Here is a 16,456-nt window from a genome sequence, read left to right as displayed (position 1 = left end):
ACATCCTTTGTAATTCTTACTGTAGCTTCACAATATTTGAATTGTTTCTTTCTATACTTGTAATTACTTTCTCTTGGCCTGTGAACGCAGGAAATTGGTTATGATGTTTCTAAGAGTTTTCATTTTGGGATCTCTTTCAGGGGGTAATTTCAGGGACTCTTTCAATTCTATTTTATCCTCTGAAACTAATATATCAGAATAGTTGTTTTTTTTTTGTTAATTTCTTAAAATATTTTGTCTAGGTGTTTGTTTTTTTGAGGGGGAGAAGAACATGACTTTCATATAGTCAAATAATTCTTATATAATCACTTTTGGATCTATTATCTAGGTCAGTTGTGTTTTCATGAGAAATTTTTTTTCTCCTTTTAAAACATTTTTTGATTTTTAAAATCCTATCAGTGTCTCACAAAATCATTAATTTCTACTTTTACAATTCTAATTTTTAAGGAATTATTTTCTTCAGTGAGCTTTTGTACTTCTTTTTCCATTTGGCCAATTCTATTTCTTATAGAATTTGTTTTCTCATTAAGTTTTTGCATATCTTTTCCCAAACCAATGATCCTTTTTTTCATGATTCTCTTGCATTATTCTCATTTATTTTCCCAACATTTCTTCTACTTCTCTACTTTGCTTTTAAAAATCTTTTTAAAGCTATTCTAGGAATCCTTTTTGGGTCTGAGATGAAATTAACATTTTCCTTTGAGGCTTCCTCCAGGGCATTTTGACATTCTTGTCCTCTTCTAAATTTATGCCATTGTCCTCCTTCTCACCATTTCTACAATCAAGCTCTTTTTTTTGTTGTTTCCTGACCATTTTTCTTTCTCTTTTCTGACTTGTTTTCATGTGAGAGTTGGGCTCTGGTCCTTCACTGTCCCAGGCTTTTCATGCTGGGGCTCTGGGTCTCACCACTGACTTTCACTGGGTTTCAGGGTTTAGCCTCGCACTTTCTCTAGAAAGCAGACATCCCTTCTGGCTCATCCTGGGACTGAGCCTGTGACTGTCCTGGGTGCCTTATTCCTGGGTGAGGCCATGCTACTGGTTACAGAGCTTCTCTGCTAACAGGCCTTGAGGGATTAATTTTGTGATTGATGAGACCCTGAGATTGAGATTGATGAAAGGTGAGACCCTGCGCTGAGTTGCTCTTGGCCAAACAGGACGGACCAGCCCCAAAGTGAAGCTTCACTCCTGATGTCAGCAATGGAGTCAAGGCCCAGCTTGTGGTTTATGCTGGGGACATGGTTACTAGGGGGAGGCCTTGCTGCACTTGCACAGAAGGCTCTCTGGCCTAGGTGGGGCCTTGCCAGTGGATGCCCCAGGCTCAGAGGTCTGACAGAGACCCAAAGCAGTGAAGCTAACTGTTGTAGTTCTAGGACCTTGCTTCCCCCTCATCCCAGTGAGACAGACATTTCCTGCAAGGCTGATAAATTATCCTAGACCAGTTTGGAGGTGATTTTCTAGTTGTTTGGAGGAGAATTTGAAAGGGCTTCACAGAGTCCCTTTCTAACACCACTTTATTGTACTAGAACATTCATTTTCTATAGATCAAAGATTAATAAATATAGTAGTAGAATATAGACTTGTTTTAAAACAAACCATTTAACACTTACAAAAAATAAAAATAATACAAATTATTCAAGTTGAGAAATGAAAATCAAAAGATTACAATTTTGCTGAACAGGACAAAAAAGACTACAGCATTTATTATACCTAGTATATTATTACAGTTCTCATAATGATATTCTATTGTTCATATACTTTCCAAATGGATTAAGACTAGCCCATCACATTGAGTCATTTATATGCAGATACCAAATTAAGGAAAGCCAAGTTCCAAGTACAAAAATGTCTAAAATGACCATCTAAGATTATAGAAATGATTTTTGAGTTTAGAATAACAACTCTGACAAGTTAACAAGTCATTTCAACTATGGCAAATAGTTTATTTCAGAGAACACAATAGTGTTCCTCAGTAGCTCACCTTTCCTGGAAATGTTTTGAAGGGATCAAGCCTGCTCGAGGATTGGCATCACCTTCATGTTTGGCTTGCCACCAAGTTGCATCATCTTGGCTCATAATTTGAAGGATATCTCCCTTTTTGAAAGAAAGCCCAGCTTCTTTACATGGAATTGCTTTATCCTCAAAAGGATCATAGTCAAATAGGGCTTTGATATACATCTACAAAAAGTAAAATATTTAATTTGAATGTTACTTGAAATAAATATCAATATTAAATGCATTAAATTGGTCACATTGTTCTTACTCTGATACTGAAGCCAGAACAAACTAGGAAAAATATAAGCAAATCATAATGCAAAAGTAGCATGCTATATGGAATATATTGCTGTTAATAAAAAAAAATAACAAAACATCAGTTATAAGTAGTAATTACCTTGCCTTCTTTAGATGGCACATCTTCTTTGATGCTTGGTATAATTTTAAATGTAATTGCTCCCTGAGACTGAGCCTGATAAAAAAAAAAGGATGAAACAAGGAGATATTACACAAATAGATCTAAGATTTAATAACTTTAGAGCTATAACATTCAGTTATGCCATAATGAGCAAATCATTTATATAAAAACTATAACTAGAAAACTTATTAAAGATTTCAAAAAAGTTTTTAAAAATCCACAATAATTATATCACTTCATCTGTCTTTATTGTTCCATTTGTGATCTAGTGTCTGTCTACTTTTTAATCCTTAAAATATTTATAAACCACAAAATATTCTCAAAATGTAAGAAACATTGAATATTGGAGGTAGTTGAATATTGAGTTCATTTGGTATTACTGAATGCAATTGAATGGGAAGTTACATAAAAGATAATTATTGTGAACATGAGAGAATAGCCTATAAATAAAGGAAAGGCTCATTATAGTTTAATAGAATCCACAAAAAAACTTATTGACATTAATAAAAAAAAAATCTACCTACTTTCTGTGATTACATCTAATTAAAAATGCTCATATTATCAATGGTAAGAATTTAGTCAAAATTATTTCAAAGCCCAGAAACTGAACAGGTTTCTCAGAGTACTTATATAATAGGACTTTAAAGAGTCATTAGATTCATAGAATGTTCATAGATGATTAAAAAGTGTTTGTATATCATGACACATCTAAATGAGTCTTCAAAGATTTAAAAATCAAAATCACAAATTATGGTATGTGCTTGCATAATAATACAGTATTAAATACATCAAGTTCAATGAACAAGGATTTCTATTCACTATGAATTTCTACTGCTATTTACAAATAATTTTGCTTCTTACCAAAATCTGTATTATTTCCTCAGGTCTCTTATCTTCTACTGGAATTCCATTTACTTCCCTGAGTTCATCACCAACATGAATAAGACCTAGAAATCACAACTCTGTTATAATATAAAGTATACTAAAATAGATATGGAATTGAAAATTTACCTAAGCAATTAAGGAACAATTAGAATCCCCTATAGTAATTTAGATTCAAGAAAAGTATACTCGAAGGATCAAAGCTAAGACCGTAGAGTACAGGCTGGGACCCAGCTGAACTCTCCCAAAAATGTCCTTAAAATAATACCTCAAATCAAAATTTGGAATGACATATCCAACAAAAGATAAGAGGGAGACATTTTAACAGCCTAAGAAAACTTAGAAGGTCCAAAAAAAAAAGTCTGTAGCATCAAGGTGAGTGGGGTCCAGAGTGAGGCAGACAGTGACAGCAGTAGCAGCTGGAGAAGCTCTCTGTCCAGGAAAAGTAACAGGGAGCAAACAACTGAACAAAAAGAAAGAAAAACCCTTTAATCCATTAATGATACTGTTACATCTGACAAAAATTAAAGACAAGAAAAAGGACCTATATATACAAAAATATTTATAGCAGCTCTTTTGTGTTGACAAAAAAACTGGAAATAGAATGGATGCTCATCAACTAGGCAAGTTGTGGCATATGATTGTGATGGAGTACTACTATACTATAAGAAATGATGCAAATGATAGCTTCAGAAAAACATGGCAAGAACTACATGAACTGATAAAAAGTGACATGAGCAGAAACAGAAGATCACTGTGCACAGTAAGAGAAATTTTGTAATGATGATCAGCTATTTAAGACTTGGGCTATTCTGATCAATCCAATGATCCAAGAGAATGTCAAAGGACACATGATGAAAAAATTCTATTCACCTCCAGACAGAGAACTGATATGCTTGGAGTACAAATTGAAGTATAATTTTCTCATTTTATTTTGTTTTGTTTTCCATGATAAGACTAATATGGAAATAAGCCTCACATGATTTCACATATGTAATTAGTATCATATTGATTGTCTTTTCAGGAGATGGGAGAAAGGTAGAAGGGAAGAAGAGATTCTAGAATCAAAACTTTAAAAGAAAAGAATGTTTTGGGTTTTTTTTACAAGACATTTTTAAGAGAGAGAGAGAAAGATATATCTTAAGTTGCCAATATCTCAGAAGTACGACCAGACAAGACAAAAATTGTAATTACTTCCCTCCCTCTCTTAAAGAACTTTTCTTCCTCTAAGAGACTGTAGTGTTCAGATATTTGATTCTGTAAAAAACTAACTGAAATAATGAAATATTTAGAAAATTGGAATGTCAGAACATGTTGCATAGCACCATCATTTTAGAGACAGAAGACAGACCCACAGAGTTAAAATGCCTTAACCAAAGTTAGGGAGTTAAGAGGCAGCTTTATGTTATAATGCCAAGGTTTCCTACTCCTAGGCAGCAATGCGTACTGCCTTACACACTTAGAATGATTTCAGAAAGAAAGACACTTAAGAGTTGTGAGGGTTGCTCATCCTTTATTTATATAGAATTTGGGAATAAGCAATGAAAGAGGGGAAAAAAAGTCATTGATATGATATGATCTAGTTCAAAAAAACCCCTCCTAAATCATTTCCATATTTCAACTGTCATTTCCTTGATTATATATTGATAACACAGATACATTATGTAAATGTTACTCTTAAAACAATGATTTTTCTTACTTTCACTTATATGAAATCTTACCACTTCTATCCGCAGCACCTCCTCTCATAATTCTAGCCACAACTATTGCTCCAGTATGTTCATCCTTCTTAATTGTGGCTCCCTAAAGACAACCCAAAAAAAAAAAAAAAAGAAAGAAAAGGGAAAGGAAAAGACAGATTAAAAAAAAAAAAAACTCAAAAATAAGTTCAATTGTGTAGGAAAAAAATTAATTAATATAAAGAAAAATTATAGACTAAGTCAAAGAATGCTATGTTATTAATTAATAATCAACATTAATTTTATATATTATGATCACTATTACTGAAAACTTGCATCTCATATCTACTTTCTGGATCTATCAAAGCAATTTGTAGATATTCTTTCAATCTATACATTATTATAATCATTTTTATATTTTTATTGTGCCTCTAAAATACATTTTATTGATTCCTTTTATCTTTGTTTAACTGCTATTTTAAGCCCTCACTCAAAAAGAAAGATAATAAAGAAAAAATCCTTCCATGGAGTGGTTACATCTAAAAAAGAATACGATATTCTGTCCTGGTAGTATTCTGCCTCTTCGATGTGAGTTGGTAGAGGAGAGGTTCACAATCTGCTCTCCTAGACTTTTCCTGGCTTTTTAATTACTCAGAGTTTACTTTTCATTTGGTAATCTTTTTATTTCTATCATTGTGATCATTGCCCCTCCCCCGCCCCCACCTCCACCTCCACCACCAGGTTTTGCTTATTTTGTTCTGTATTAGTTCATAAATATTCCCATATTATTCTGAGTCCTATTTACTATCTTATGACACAATAATATTTTATTACATTAATGTGCCATACCTTTTTCAGTCAATCCAAATCATTGGTACCACAATTTTTTTTTTCAGTTCTTTGAGCACTTGAAAATTTGGTATACATACATTAGACTTCTGTTGCTGTCTATGACATGCTTGGATTATATAAACAGTAGTGGAATTGCTCAATCAAAGAACATCGACAAATTAATCTCTTTTCTTGTAACATTGAAACTGAAATTGAGTGTAGTTAGATGGACCTTTTCAAATCTATCAGCATGGGGTAGCTAGGTGGCACAGTGGATAGAGTACCAGTCCTGAATCAGGAGGATCTGAGTTCAAATCTGACCTCAGACACTTAACACTTCCTACCTGTGTGACCCTGGGCAAGTCACTTAACCCCAATTGCCTCGGCCAAAAAACAAACAAAAAAATCTATCAACAACTTAACATCAGTGTGCCTATGCATTTTACTATTTCTTTTCTGATTATATCTTCATTGATTTTGTTTCTTCAAATGCTTATTACTTTTATAATCAAAGTTCTCATCTTTTATGATTTCTTCTAGTACTTATTTAAATAGTATTTTACTCTAATTTGGTGTTACTTTTAAATTCAAATCATGTTATCTATTTTGAGCTTTTTGAATTATATCATATAAAACACTCCTTTAATCAATTTTTGCCAAACCACTTTCCAGTTTTTCCAGCAGTTCTTTTTATTAAGAAAAGAAGTTCTTCCTTAGATAATTTAGTTTGTTAGAAATAACCTCTGTTTCTTGCTATCTAGTCAGTTCCACTGATCTACCTCCAAGTTTTTGTTTTGTTTGTGTTTTACCAGTACCAAATACTTTGGCTGACTGAATTATTCTGCTATTGATAAATGATCAAAGCATACAGACAAGTTTTTTTTTTTCTTTTTCTTTCTTTGTTTTTTTTTTTTTTTTTAAACTCAGGCAATTGGGGTTAAAGTGACTTGCCCAGGGTCACACAGCTAGGAATTGTTAAGTGTCTGAATCCAGATTTCAATTCAGGTCCTCCTGACTTCAGGGCTGATTCTCTATCCACTGAGCCACCTAGTTGCCCCTAAACAGGCAAATTTTTAGAAGAAGATATTAAAGCCAACTATAGTCATATAAAAAAGCTCTATAAGTCCCTATTGATCAGAGAAATTAAAATTAAAACAACTCTGAGGTACCATCTCATATCTATAAGAAAAGACAAATGCTGGAGGGGATGTGAAAAAATAGTTACGAATGTACTGTTGGTGGATTTGTGAATTGCTCCAACTATTCTGGAGAACAATTTGTAACTGTGCCCAAAGGACTATAAAACTGTGCATTCCTTTGGACCCAGCAATACCATTACCAAATCTTATTCCAAAAAGATAAAAGAAAAAGGAAAAAAGATCTATATGTACACAAATATGTATAGCAACTTTTTTGTGCTGGTAAAGAAATGGAAACAGAGTGGATGGGATAGTCATCAAGTGGAAAATAACTGAAGAAGATGTGGTATATGATTGTGATAAGAGTATTCTTGTGCTATATATGGTAAGGGGGGGTGCTTTCAGAAAAACTTGGGAAGACTTATGACGTGATGCAAGGTGAAGTGAGCAGAGAACATAATAATGGCAATATTGTAACAGTGATCTAGTATGAAAGACTTAGCTACTCTAATCAAAACAATGATCTAAGATAATTCCAAAGAACTCATGTTTAAAAAAAAATGCTATCCACATCCAGAAAGAATGAACTGAGTGAAGAATGATCTCATTTTCTTTGTTTCTTGTTATTTTTGTTTTCTTTCTTTTTTTCCCTGCAATATGGCTAATCTGGAATTGTTTTTCATGACTTTCGCTTATATAACTGATTACGCATGAAGAAGGAATAGCAAGAATTAAGAAAATTTGAAACTCAAAAAATGTTTAATATTTATAATAATTAAGTTTTTAAAAATAAATATATTCATTTAAAATTTCATCTTATTAAGTTTTAACAAATGTCTAGGCTGCTAAGATCTTTCTGAAACAAGATGCCAGCACTCAATGTACTAGTTACTTTTCTAAATTTTGCATTGTCTGTACATTTGAAAAGCATGTCATCTCTGCCAATCAAGTGATAAAAATTATCAACAACAAAAGGAGCAATACTGATGCCTGAGGGTGCTTTACTAGAGACTTGCTTCCAAGTTAACATGGAACCATAAATGATTTAACCCTTGGGTCTAAACAAAAATTTGCTCTGAATTCGTGCATTCATTTATCATTCAGCCCAAATCTCTGTATCTTATCCACAAGAATGATATTAGAGAGTCCATCAAATACTCTGCGGAATTTAAGCAGATTATATCTACATTATTCCCTTGCTCTAACACTGTAGCAGTACTGGCCAAAAAAAAGGAAAATGAAATTAGAAGATCATGATCTGTTCAGATGATGCCATATTGGTCTCAATGATTATCAATCAAAAGTATCAAATGCTTACTGTGTCAAGCATCATTCTCGATGCTGGGAATACAAAACCAAAAATCAAACAATCCTTGCTCTCACAGTGCTAAATTTTTGGGGAATGAAATGACATGATATCCTGAACATCTAGTCATGGTGAAAGCATATATAAAAATATGGAGACAGCATATGTTCTTCAAGAAACAAGGAGGTGAGCATGCCTGGAATGGAGAGTGAATGAAGGGGAGTAATATGCAATCAGCTGGAAAAGACAGGTAGAGTCTGACTATGAAGGGCTTAAATTGCCCAAAACAGGATTTTATGACTTATCCTGGAGGCAATGTATCTGATTAGTGAAGTGATAAATTCAGGCTTGTGCTTTAGGAATAACATAATTATTTGAAGGATGAACTTGAGGGGAGAGACTTGAAAAAAGAAACTACTGTAACTATGCAAGTGAGGGGCAATGAGGACTTGGACTAATGTGGTGACTATATAAGATCACAGCTTCCTTTCCATAATAATTACCTTCAATTTTTATACTCTAGATGTTTTCATGCATTAATAGGAGAAGTGATGTTCTTCCTATCCCTGTTCACAGAAATAGTTTACAGATGAGGATATTGGAAGTTTAAGGGAGATTAAATAAACTGACTATACCAATAAATGAATGGTAAAATCAGAACTATAACAGTGTGCTTGATGCCTTTAGCCTAGGGTTTTATCATAACATTACATTACTGTCTACTTTGGAGATGTCTCTTCAGTTCAGATGATAATAAAATAAGCATGACAGATAAGTTACTTAAGTTGTCTTTTCTTAGGCCAATATACATAAGTATCACCTGCTTTAGGATCAATTAACTTCCTAGTGGGCAGAGGAATATTCTAATTTTCTGGCATGAGACAAGGAAAGTATCGTAAAGCAGGTTTTTCAACATTCTTATTTTATGGAGCAAAGGCAAAGTCTGGACGCTCTCAGGCTAACAAATGGAACTACTGGGCTGTAAGAACAACACATACTAGCAGTGATTTTTTGGCAAGGAAATCTTGAAAAGGCATCCAAGAAACCAGCAAGAGTTTGGAAAAGTCATCCCACATTGCATCACAGTCCTGAAATACTGCCCTTTAGGTGGGGTAGAATTCACACCACAGTAGAAAGTGGGATTTTTCTAGAATTTGCCAATAATCACATTTCTATAATTAAAAAACAGGTATAATGAAACAAAAAAGGACTAGCCTAGTAGACATATTTGTATATGTAGAATGTATTTTCTATGGAATGCACTTCTGGCAAAAGTCTAAATTGGGCTACATTACTACTAAAACAACAAGTTGGAAGGCATCCTATTATACTTGTGACATAGAAGATAGATATATCGATCACTAGACTTGGAGACTGTAAGACCCGAGTCCAAATTCTGCCTCAGTCACTTATTAGCTGTGTGATGTCAGAGAAGTCCATCAGCCTCTTCTCAATCTGTTTCCTCATCTATACTATGGAGAAAACAATAATGCTCAGCTTTACAGGATTGTGGTGAGTATGATAGTGAATGAAGTATGATATGCAAAGCACTTTGCAAACCATGAAATGCCAAATGAATGTTAGCTATTATTATATATCACATCATCAAACAAACCAAAAATCTAAATGAACATAAAAATCAAATTTAAAAAGAACAAAGGAGATGCTTTTTTCTTTTCAACAACTTAATCTGGGCTAAAATCAATATGAAAATAAAAAAAAAAACCCTACTACTTTGACATAGGCAGTTCAGTGGATTTAAATCTAAAGTAGTTTAGAGAGATTAACAAGTATAATCACAATCAATTAAAGGTATGTCATTATTCCAGACACAAAAGCCAATTAATGTCAGATGACTCTGAGGCTCTAAAAGGATCCAGACAAACCAGAACACTCTCTTACCATCTTCCAAAAATTTAGCTAGTACTGGTCATTCTCTCCTCCCCTACTCTGACTCTCATACTAAGGGATTTCAACACACTTGCTGAAACTTCTTCAAACACCTAACCTCCCAATTCCTCAATTAATTCATTAAACATTTCCTATTACTCCATCCCACCTCAAGCCACACTTAGAGATGGCCACACCTGGATCTAGCGAAAAGCTCACAAAGGCACCACTTCTATATGGATGAACTGGAAAGATCTCTTTTGTGATCACAATCTATTGGCATTCCACCTGGCCAGGCCTGGCAAGCCAAAAACCTGTTTTCCATCTTCATCACAGGTTCTAATCCTTTCACCCTCAGTTCTTTCCTGGGCCATCAGCCTTATACTGGCCAGACACTCTTTCCTTTCTGATCATGCTCTTTTGGTAAATTAGTTAACTCCATCCTGGTTTCTTGTCTGGAATCTCTTGCCCTCTACTATCTTGCCCTGTCAAGCTTCAACCTTGCATTACTCCAAACATCTGATGCCTTTGTTCTATTCCCATGTTCTGAAAGATGCTGGAAAAGATTACTAAATTGTGCTGACTGGGTCTACTATAAATTTATGTTTATAACATAATCTCACTGAAACAAAACAAACCATTTATGAGATCCTAATTAACTCACCATTCCACTCACCACAGCAATTTTGCCAAATCTTTTCATTTTTCAAACTTCCCATACATAGTTTCCCTTCTTCCCACCCTCTTAGAGCACTACATTTCACTGGGGAAAAAAATGGATTCCAGTTGCTCAGAATTCTTTCTCATCCCTTCCCCTCCATCTCATCATTCAGATGACTTCTGTCACTCTCTTGAGACTTCTTCATCCCTGTTTCAAATAAAGAAGTGGCTCTTCTCTTTGCTAAGGCAAACTCTTCTATATGCACATTCCACTGTCTTCTCCAGCAGATTGCTCCCTCTAAACAAGACCCTTCTCTCACTTCTCTTGAATTGCCCCCATTCACTATATGCTTCTCTACTGCTTAAAGACATGCCTGTGTCTCACTCCTTCCTTTCTTGATCTGTCAATCTCAGATCTCTCTTCCCTTTGGTAGCTAAACTTTTTGAGGATCTTTACATTTGTTGCCTCTACTTACCTTCCTCTCATTCTCTTAGGTCTCTAGTCTGGCTTTCAGCTTAATCATCAGCTGAAACCACTCTTACTTGCCAAATGTAATGACTTCTTCAGTCTTCATCTTTCTCATTTTCTCTGCAGTCTATGAATCATCTTCTTCCTCTTCATACTTATTTTCTTCTCTCCAGATTTCCATAAGACTGTTCTGGCTCTCTTCCTTACTCTCTCAGTATGCCTTCTTAGTCTCCTTACTGGCTTTTTATCCTAGTTCTTTGCACCAACGGTAGGAGTCCCTCAGAGCTCTGTCTGAAGCCCTCTCTTTCCTCTATACTATTTCCCTTGGTAATCTTATCAGCTTCCATGGACTCAAACTTGACACTGATTGTTTATCAATCATAACTTCTCTTTTAACCCCAACATTTGGATCTTCAATAGCCTAATGGAAATCTCAAACTGGGATGTCACACAGACATCTTACCCATAACACACCCAAAACTTAATTCATTATCTTTTCCCTTAAGCCCTCCTTTCTTCCAAACTTGCCGAGATGTAGAGGTACCAGGCCCCTCCCATGACCAGGTTCATAACCTAGACATTATCCTCACCTTTTCATTCTCTTTTACCCAAAAAGTCGCTATGTCCTGTGGACGAGTACCTCTGAAGCTTCTTTCACAAGGACCTTCTGCTCTCTCCTAGGGCAGGTTCTTCCCGCTTCCCCCTCTCACTGAGTGGATACTGGGCCCACTGCACTCTCTCCCCCACTCCTCTGCCAAACTCTCCTTGCTCAAACTCCTCACTGATCCTGCCACCCTCTTCGCCACCCTATTTGATAGGAACAACTGTTCCTTTTAAAACAGATATATAGTCTCCTTCAGGTCAACCAAAACCTTTCTGCACCCTCTGGTTTTCCCTATCCCTTACACTTTACTCTAATGCAGTGACACCAGCAAGTGTTCCTTCCCTGAAATTCTCTTCCTTCTCATCACTGCCTTCTGGCCTCTTTGGCTTCTTTCCAATACCACCAAAAAGAGATTTTCTTTTTGCATTCCCCTTTTAATATATTTTATTCTTCCCCCGCAAATTACATGTTAAAACAATTTTTTAAACATTTGGTTTTTTAAAAGTTTTGAGTTCCAAATTCCACTCTTCCTTCCCCTCCCCCTGCTTGAGATGGAAAGCAATCCAATATGTTATGTATATGCAATTATGTAAAACATTTCCATATTAGTCATTTTGTACATGAAAACTTGAATAAAAGTAAAAGATAAAAGAAAATGACAACTACCATATTGCAGTCTCTATTTAAGTAATACCAGTTCTTTTTCTGAAAGTGTGCTTCATCATTAGTCCTTTGGAATTGTCCCTTTTGGGATCATTGCATTATTGAGAATAAATAAGCCATTCACAGTTCTTCATCGAATTATATTGCTGTTACTGTGCATAATGTTCTCCTACTTCTGTTCACTTCATTCGGAATCTGTTTATCTAAGGCTTCCCAGAAAAAACCCATTTTCTAATGAGAAGCTCTTCTTTAATCCCCTTAATGCTTCTCCTCTTTGGTCATCTCCACTTAAACCTACATAAACTTGTTCATGCCCATTCAGATTGTTTTCAGATTGTCTCCCCATTAGATTATGAGCTCCCCAAAATAGGCACTGTCTTTTTGTCTTCCTTTGTACACTCAGTACTAAACACAATGCCTGGAACATAATGGGTACTTGATAAATACTTCTTGATTGATTGAATAATGGAATTTTACTGAAATGTATGAAATTACAAATATGATAACTACAGAGAAGCACAGACTGACATGAACTGATGCCAAACGAAGCAAGCAGAGCCAAAAGACCACAACAATATAAATTAACAACTACCATCAAACAACTGAAAATGAAATTTCAGTGTCACAAAGAAATACAGCTTGAAAGACTCAATATAATAAGGTACCTCATCACATTCTTTTTATGAAGTTGTGAGGAAAGATATGTGGAATACTGCATATTGTGTGAGGTTTTCAAATTATTGATCAGTTTTCCTCTTTAAAAATTCTTTGTAACAACTCTGAAGTATTACTTTTCATGCCTCTCAGATTGGCTAAGGTGACAGTAGAAGATATTGATAAATGTTGAAGGAAATGTGGGGAAAATGGGACAGTAATACATTGTTAGTGGAGTTGTGAACTGATCACACCATCCTGAAGAGCAATATGGAACTATGCTCAAAAGACTATAAAACTGTGCACACCTTTTGATCCCGCAGTCTCTCTACTGGGCCTGTATCCCAAAGAGATCAAAAAAAGAGAAAGGGATCCACATGTGCAAAAATGTTTGAGGCAGCCCTTTTTGTAGTGGCCAGAAACTGGAAACTGAATGGATGCTCATCAATTGGAGAATGGCTGAATAAATTGTGGTATATGAATATTATGGAATATTATTGTTCTGTAAGAAATGACCAGCAGGATGATTTCAGAAAGGCCTGGAGAAACTTATATGAACTGATGGTAAGTGAAATGAGCAGAACCAGGAGATCACTGAACATAGAAACAGCAAGATTATATGATGATTAACTGTGATGGACGTGGTTCTTTTCAAAAGCAAGATGATTCAGAGCAGTTGTAATAGATTTGTGATGGAGAGAGTCATCTGCATCTAGATAGAGGACTGCCGAGACTGAATATAGATCACAGCATATTATTGTCATCTTTTTTTTGCTGCTGTTGTTGCTTCCTTGGTTTTCCCCCCTCATTTTTTGATCTGATTTTTCTTGTGCAGCATAATAAATGTGTAAATATGTTTAGAAGAACTGACATGTTTATGCTGTTTATGCTGCCTAGGGAAGGAGGAGGTGGGGAAAAAGGGAGAAAAATATGGGACACAAAATTTTGCAGGGGTGAATGAGGAAAATTATCTTTGCATGTATTTTTTTTAAATAGCTTTTTATTTACAAGATATATGCATGGGTAATTTTTCAGCATTAACAATTGCAAAACCATTTGTTCCAACTTTTCCCCTCCTTCCTCCCACCCCTTCCCCCAGATGGCAGGTTGACCAATACATGTTAAATATGTTAAAGTGTAAGTTAAATACAATATATGTATACATGTCTATACAGTTTTTTTTTTTGCATGTACTTTGAAAAATAAAAAGCTATTATAAAAATTCTTTGTGATAAAGAATCGCTTTCTGGGAGAGTAAGGGGAATTTTATAGGGGGGAAATTTAGATGATATAAAAATAATCATGACATCAAAATAATATTTTTTCAAATGAATAAAACTCCAGTTATTTGGAATATCTGTAACAAAGAAAACAAGCACTAAAGGACACAAGGCAAGTACAGTGAACTTCATGGAAGTTCAACTTAAAATGAATGCAAGAATGATTAGGCTTATATATGATGAACTCTTCCCTAGGATTATAACAAAGTAATGAAGTATTGGATTACACTAAAATCCTTACTCTACAATGCCAACTATTATTAATTTTCTTTTGTACCATTATACACAATATGTTATGAGTGAGAAAAATTGACATATATGTTTTGGGTTATCCAGTGGTATTTCTGACATTTGAGTAACACTCATTTAAAAATGTATTCAGAAATTTTACCTATGTATACTTCCCATATAACATGCAAAGTCAATTAATTCTAAAATCCTTTGTGTCAAAATATTCACTGTATAAAATATGGTACCTATGAATAAAATATCAAAATATGATCTAGATTTTTTTTTCAATTATACTATTGCCAGTTTCTATCTCTAGCATCTTTTTATGGCCTTGTAAAAATAATCAAAATAATTTATAGAACCATATGAAGTTGATGAAGTATGGCAAATTAGAGTATACTAATGTAATGCTACTATTATTGTGCTATATGAAATGACTAGGTAGATTCAGAAAAACCTAGAAGGACTTATATGAATTGATGTAGAATAAAATAAGCAAAACCCATAAAAACAAATACAGAATATCAGCAGAATTATATTCATGACTGTCCATTTTTTTTTTACCTCCTTGTAAACTGTTCTTTTATTCTCTGCTCTGCACCTGTTTTATTTTATTCTTCCCCCCCCCCCCTTTCATATCCCCTACTATCCCAAAGCAGGCAATAGTTAAGAAAGGATATATTTATGTATGTATATAATAGATAGATACATACACACACACACACACGCACACACCACACCCAACCTACACACACACACATCTTTCCTATCCCTGCTGCTTCTTTATTTTAATTCTACTCCTTAACTTGCCTTGCTATTACTTAACCTCCCCCCAGCCATAGATCCCCCTCCCTTGTCTTCTTCTGTCACTCTTTGCTTTCCCCCTCTTATTTCTTACAGATTTTGGAAGGTGTTATATACCCTTCATGGTATCTATGTAATTTTGCCTATTTAACTGATGTAAATAAAGTTTTCAGAACTATGAGCGTGCTACCTACCCCACTCCAATGTCTTGGTGTCTATTCTTCCTCTTCACCTCATTTGTATAACATGATTACTATCTTAACTCTGCCCCAATCTTTCTTTTGAGCTATCGTATTGTTGATGTCAATCTTAAACATATAGTATATATTTTCCATGTTAAAAAAGAAAAAACATAAACAATTTGTTCATATTGAGTTCCTTGAAACTGATCTTTGATACTGGCTCTTATACATTAAATTTTCTATTCAGTTTGGATTTTATTGAAACAAAGTCTTGAAAATATACAAGTTCACTGAACATCCATTTTTTCTTATTTAATATCATAGATAATTTTGCTAGATATGATATTTTTGGCTGCAGACCAAGTTATTTTGATTGTCAGTAGATATGATTATTTATTGACCTATGGTCTTTTATTGTGGCTGCTGATAAGTCCTGTACAATTTAACTGTAACTCTAGCATATTTGAATTTTTTCTTCTTTTTTCTTGCAAAAAAATTTTCTCTTTGGTCTTGGGGATTTTGAAATTTGGCAATATTGGAATTTGGAATATTCCTATGTGTTTTCCAAAAAGGATCTCTTTAGGGTGCTGATTGGTGGATTTTTTCTATTTCTTCCCCTTACATTCTGTCACTCCACGACAATTTTCTTGGAATATTTCTTCCATTATCATGTCAAAGTTCTTTTTTTCGTCACAACTTTCAGACAGTCCAATTATTTTTATCTTTTATCTTCTTGATCTATTCTTCATATCTGTCATTTTTCTTATATTTC

At 34.4% G+C, this 16,456-nt stretch overlaps 1 protein-coding gene across 7 annotated transcripts in view; it reads right to left on the bottom strand.

The window, feature by feature from the left end:
• MPP7 (membrane palmitoylated protein 7) overlaps positions 1–16,456 on the bottom strand; it is a 227,991-nt gene that overhangs the window by 61,909 nt on the left and 149,626 nt on the right. For all 7 annotated transcript variants that reach the window (XM_031939802.1, XM_031939805.1, XM_031939804.1 and 4 more), the window contains 4 exons: positions 5,014–5,095; positions 3,272–3,357; positions 2,390–2,464; positions 1,979–2,175 (listed from right to left, as the gene is read on the bottom strand). In XM_031939802.1, coding sequence (XP_031795662.1) covers positions 1,979–2,175; positions 2,390–2,464; positions 3,272–3,357; positions 5,014–5,095 — 440 coding nt within the window. The remainder of the gene's footprint in view (positions 1–1,978; positions 2,176–2,389; positions 2,465–3,271; positions 3,358–5,013; positions 5,096–16,456) is intronic.

Source organism: Sarcophilus harrisii, chromosome 5 (genome assembly GCF_902635505.1).
Source record: "Sarcophilus harrisii chromosome 5, mSarHar1.11, whole genome shotgun sequence".
NCBI classification, from domain to species: Eukaryota; Metazoa; Chordata; class Mammalia; order Dasyuromorphia; family Dasyuridae; genus Sarcophilus; species Sarcophilus harrisii.
The sequence above is the reverse complement of the archived record's forward strand: the minus strand, read 5'-3'. Positions and strand labels throughout refer to the sequence as shown.